Consider the following 6000-nt stretch of genomic DNA (forward strand, 5'->3'; position numbering starts at 1 on the left):
TGCAATTCTGGTTTCCCTCCTAGTAGAAAGATGTTGTGAAACTTGAAAGGCTTCAGAAAAGATTTACAAAGATGTTGCCAGAGGGTTTGAATTATAGGGAAAGGCAGAATCGGCTGGGGCTGTTTTCCCTGGAGTGTTGGAGGCTGAGGTGTGACCTTATAGAGATTTATAAAGTCATGAGGGCCATGGATAGGGTAAATAGACAAAGGCTTTTCCCTGGGTTGGGGGAGTCCAGAACTAGAGGGCATAGGTTTACGGTGAGAGGGGAAAAGTTTAAAAGGGACCTAAGGGGCAACTTTTTCACGCAAAGGGTGGTGCGTGTATGGAACAAGCTGCCAGAGGAAGTGGTGGAGGCTGGTACAATTACAATATTTAAAAGGCATCTGGATGGGTACATAAATAGCAAGGGTTTAGAGGGATATGGGTCAAGTGCTAGCAAATGGGACCAGATTAATTTAGGATATCTGGTCTGCATGGACAAGTTGGACTGAAGGGTCTGTTTCTGTGATATACATCATTATGCCTCTATGACTCTTAGCAGTCTCCTTGAGAGCTGTTTTTATTTCAGTAACAGTATTTCGTTTCTCCTGAGCCATTGGCGCTCTTATTGAATGGTGTTTTCCTTATTTTCCAGATCTTCGGGAGAGAAAAAAACAACAGAGCAAAAAAACCTCAATGATGTGGGATACCAGATCCGTGTGTGAACATTCCGCAGTGCAGTCCAAATGTGACCATTGCGTTGTACAGTTTGCAGAGATCTTTATCGAGTCCGTAGAAGGACTATCTGTGCACTGAACTGAACTCTCAGAATCAGAATGAAGGATGCCATAGAGTATTTGGAAGTAGTGGCCAGCAGTATTAAACCAATTGTGACTTTTTACATTTTTTTCTTATATATTTTCTCTAATATGTTTGATAATCTTTCAATTGAAATGAGTTAACAGCTCATTAGAACACTTTAGATTGTGCTGACAGCTGAAAGGTAACACATTTAATAATACATTATCCCAATCCTTTTGTGGTGGTTGAGAACCCTATTTGGACAGTTTGAGACATGTAGAACTTTTCAATCAGTGTACGGTTTTCAAAAGGTTTGGGGTGTAAACAAAATACTGAGCCATACAGACAAGGCAAAACCTAGACTTTATGCCGAGTCTGTACCGATCTTGACCAGGGATCAAATGGGTTCACTTCAATTGCTCGCCTCCCAGGGTTGAAGAATCGACCAAGATTCCTATTCTGCTCACTGTCTGGTGATCCTAATGTATTACATTGGGTGAGGTCAGGGTTGGACTTTGTCCTTTTGCAATCAAAAAGCTTCCCAATATTCAGTGCAGGAGAATTAATGTGAAGATTGGCCACTGCAGCAAGGTATCAGAGTGACCAGTGGCTATGGAAATCATATCTCAGCAAAACCTGAGCCTAAGTGCTCCCCATACAACTCCTCACCAAAGCATCAAAATTAAAGTCAAAATCCAAATGCACCTCCATCACCCTCCCCACTCAGAAATTCAAATTCCTTTGGAGTTTAGTCACAAACTGTGAGAGGCTGTTGATATTTTCTTTCCCATGTTTCTACATCACAAGGATCTAATTACATTGACCTCATTTCATGAGAAGGAACTAACTCTTTTTAACCTGCCTATCTTGTACTTCAGAGCTTTATAGTGCATTCCCCTCAGCAAAATGTCACAGCTTGACATATCTCCTCTTAAGAACTAGTGAGTTGGAAGTGCATTTTGAGTTATGTGACCAGGTCCAAAATACATCAATGATTGTTTGTTTGTTTGTTTGTTTGTTTCGTTCCATTTCATAAGAGAACCCTTTTCTTACCTCACGAGAGCAGAGTATTCTGAAGTGATATTCTTTTATACAATAAAAGGAAAAATTATTCATTGACCCTCCCCCACATCACCCTGTGCATAAGTAAATGGTTGCCATTTACTTATGATATGGAGGTGCTGGTGTTGGACTGGGTTGGACAAGGTCAAAAATCACACGACACCAGGTTATAGTCCACCTGAGAAAGGAGAACACTTTGAAAGCTAGTATTTTCAAATAAACCCGTTGGACTATAGCCTGATACCGTATGATTTTTGACTGAAGTAAATGATACCATGCTGCATGCTCCCTGACTCTGTTTGGTGCTGAGGTTTATTGCTCAGTCAGGTTTGCATCTACTGATAATGTTGGACAGATAAAGATTGTTTTGCTCCTGCCCAGTTTTCTGTGTTTCCATGACCTGCAGGATTTACATTCACTAAGCATATTAAAATCTAGAGTAAAGGCAACCATGTGACCGATGATTGTTATTAAAACTCATCTGGTCTTTTAGGGAAGGAAATCTGCCAACCTTACCTGGTCTGGCTATATGTGACTCCAGATCCCCAGCAATGTGGTTGACTCAAAACTGCCCTATGGGCAATAAACACTGGCCTAGCCAGCAATGCTAATATCCCACGAAGGAATAAAAGAAAAGCACTTCTAAATTTTATATGTTCCCTTTACAACTCAGTAATTCAATTTTATTTATAAGTTTTCTGTTTTATTAATGATTCAGAAACTGTCTTGACCATTTTAGTTTTATTAAACATGGTTTTGTTTAGTTTGAATATTGACATTATCTCTTTCCTTTCTGTTTTTTGTCTTTATCATCTTTTGTACTGAACTGAATTATAAATTGCGATTGAAAACATTATTTTCATAATTGGGAAATGTTAGGCTCACTGATCCCATCACTATTTTTTAAACTCTCTGAATCCATATTCTTGCAATTTCCCTCCAGAAACACACCTAATTGTCCCTTAACTCTGTTCCTGTTTTCTGGGAGTACTAGACAGGACACAAAGTGCTGTACCCTCAAAACCAAATCAGTTTGACATTCTCCAAATGTCTGTCTGACTCTCGCCTCCAGAGAATCCGTTGAGTGGTAAACAGCTTACGTGATGCAACATGTGAAAACACTCTGCTCTGTCTATGTAGTAAAATATTATGGGCATTCTGATATCTCACCCCTTTTAATCACCTTAGCCACTACTTGTAATGAATATTGTCAATTGTCAGGTTGTGTTGTGACATTACTAACTGGACATTAATTAGCATAGCACATTTAAATTAAGAATGTTATTGAAGTTTTAATTTACTGTGATCTTAATATATTTAAAATTATAGATCTGATTTCAATTTATTTTTTGAAAGGCCAACTTTCACATTGAAAAGTGAAGCTAGAGAAAGAATCCATGAAAACCTCCAGGAGTACAGAAAACAAAACTGTAAGATGTGAAGACAGAGCTTTGAGTGAGTCATCATATGCTGTTTCTGCTCAAAGCTTAGTGGGAGGAATTTAATGCCTCCCCCACAGGAGCTTCAGGGCGGGCTATCATTTAATCAGCAGCGAGGATAGTGGATGGGGACCCTGCTGTCTTACCTTCACTTCAATGAAGCCCATAGCCTCAACTTCTGTGAATACCTAACTTGCCCTGCAGCAGATTGAAGCCCTTAGGCAGTCAATGAATGCACATTCAGCCCCTACAGCCTGCTCAGCAAGATCATTGCTGGTGGCTTCAACTCCACATTCCCTCCAATCCTTGATCGTTTTTAAATCGCTTGTTAGTCACAAAACAATCTACCTCTACTTTAAAAATACTCAATAAATCTGACTCCACCAGTCTCCAGAGAGTTCCAAAACCTCTCAATCTTCTAAGATAGATATTAATGTAATCTTAATTTATGTCTTAAATGGGAAACCCTTATTTTTAAATTGTGTGCCCTAGTTCTTGTCTCACCCAATGGAGGAAACAAACTTCTGGTATCCTCCCTGTCGAGTCTCCTCAGGATCTTTGTTTGTGTCAATGAGGTCACCTCTCGTGTTTCAAAACTCCCAATGGATATAGGCCCAACCAGTCCAACCTTTCCTCATAAAATCCCTCCATCAGTCAAGTCAACCTTCTCTGAACTTCTAACGCATTTATATCCTTCCTTAAATAAGGAGACCAAAATTCTATACAGTCCACTGAAGTGCCTCATCCTGTCAGCACCCCTGACATTAACAGAACAGCAGACAGGGCCTCACCATGTGATTACCACGATGAGCAAGCCCATGCAGCGTCACTTGTTGGCCCCCATAGGAGTATTCTTGTACAAAGGCACTCGATTTCTGATCAAGGAAACAGGAAGAGAGGGCGCTGAGAGTCTTAACTGCCAATACCTCACCTGTCTATCAGTTGTGGACTGGGATCCAGTGACAATAGCTTGCCTCCAAGTGGCAGTTTCCATCACTTCACTGGTAGCATGGCTGACCAATAGGGGCTTCCAGCCTCTCTTTTGCCAGGAACTCTTGTGGGATAGAATCTCTGTGCTCATGGGGTCCTTGATCACATGGACAGCCAGCTGCTGGAAAGGTAGGAAAGTGGGGGTGAGGATTATAAAATAAACCATGATCTTATTAAACAGCAGAGCTGATTTAATGGTTTGAATGGCTTGTTTCTGCTCCTACAGATTTTTCAGTCATATGTGCCTGAGAGATACTTAATGCAGAGGGTTTTCCTGATGAGAAACAGTGTGCTACTCCTGCTCACTCTTCAGACATTGGGCAAACCCCCATCACCTCTGTTAAATCCCACCTGGTGACTCAAATGAAAACATTTAAATTTACACAAGCACAAGCTAGAATCTCCTCCAGAGCTTTGCATTAGAAGATAGAGAACTGAATAATAACTGATCTCAGATGCTGAATTTAATTATGTTGCAAAGGAAGCATGAAGTGTTCTGTGAAAAGTAGACTGCATCGGTACAGTAAAAAAATGTATTTCTTAATTTAATGTGATAAACAGAGGGATGCAGTTTTGGTTAAAATCTGTGGAACTTGAATTGAATTCAACATGTACTTCAATTCTGCCCTCTTTCTGATGTGTAAAAGGGCCCAATGGCATTCATGATTCTCCTTGCTCGAGATCTTGTGGTAACGAGACCCCAACGCAGTGCTACTATATTTGCTGAAGTACCTCATCAAGCTGTAACAGTTGATGTAGGAAGTGAGTGGAGCATTGTGATGTGGAGGGACATTGAGAGTTGGTGAAGTATGTTTGTTGAGGACAGTGTAGAGGGAGCTTTGCTCATGTACCTGTCCTGAGAGTGCTTAATAGAGACAGTACAGAGGAGACTTTAATGCTGTATCTAACACTGTGCTGTCCTGTTTGGGAGTGTTTAATGGGGATGGTGTGGAGGGAGCTTTACTCTGTATCTGACCCTGTGCTGTCCCGGTCCTGGGAGTGTTTGATGGGAACAGTGTATAGCAGGAGCTTTACTCTGTATTTAACACCATGTCCTGTTCTGGGAGTGTTTAATGGGGATGGTGTGGAGGTATTTTTACTCTGTATCTAACTGATTATTTTCTGCTGGACCAAGGCAGTTTTTGTCTTTGTTGCATGGAAATCCCAAGGCCAGTTGATGTATTTTAACCATGATGTAGATGGGCCTGTGATATCACTGTAGCAATTGAATGGATGTCTTCCTTGCTGGGTCATTTGGATTGCTTCTATCAAGTGAAGTGCACAATGAACGTGAAGTATAAATAGAAAGTTCAGTCTTTGAAATTTGAAGCATTTCTTTCCTTTCACAGCATGGGAAATAGTCATCCAGAGAGAGCACTCTATTAACAACAGGACCTGATGAAAATATGGTTATGTACAAGATTAAGGGTAAGTACAAATGGTGATTGAATGTTATCTGGAAATGATGTTTCCTGAACTGTTGCATGCCAGGGTAGGCAGTCTATCAGAAATAAATCATGTATCACACGTGGTTAGATCCTGTTGTGATTTAACCTCTGGCACAGCTCTCTTATGGAGTCCAGGGTAGAGTTGACTGTAATGACAGCAGGAGAAGATTAAATAGGGTAAAACATAGATGCTTTTCTGCTGTGGATCGTATTGAAGCTATAAAAGCTGATTTGAATGGGCTGATTAAGTCTATGAAGGAATTTTACAAGTTAGCCACAGA

General features: G+C 40.5%; 1 protein-coding gene across 2 annotated transcripts in view; it reads left to right on the forward strand.

The window, feature by feature from the left end:
• The window catches only part of vash1 (vasohibin 1), a 56845-nt gene extending 51099 nt beyond the window's left edge, over positions 1–5746 (forward strand). Inside the window, exons 7-9 of one of the 2 annotated variants that reach the window (XR_006313283.1) lie at positions 635–982; positions 3199–3297; positions 5621–5746. Coding sequence is in view for 1 of the 2 variants with exons in the window: in XM_043701491.1 (XP_043557426.1) it covers positions 635–704 (70 nt within the window). In the remaining variant the exon portion in view is untranslated. Of the gene's footprint in view, positions 1–634; positions 2402–3198; positions 3298–5620 lie in introns of those variants that run through there. The other variant, XM_043701491.1, reaches the window with a different exon arrangement.
• The last annotated feature ends 254 nt before the right edge of the window (positions 5747–6000 follow it).

Source organism: Chiloscyllium plagiosum, chromosome 12 (assembly GCF_004010195.1).
Source record: "Chiloscyllium plagiosum isolate BGI_BamShark_2017 chromosome 12, ASM401019v2, whole genome shotgun sequence".
NCBI lineage: Eukaryota > Metazoa > Chordata > Chondrichthyes > Orectolobiformes > Hemiscylliidae > Chiloscyllium > Chiloscyllium plagiosum.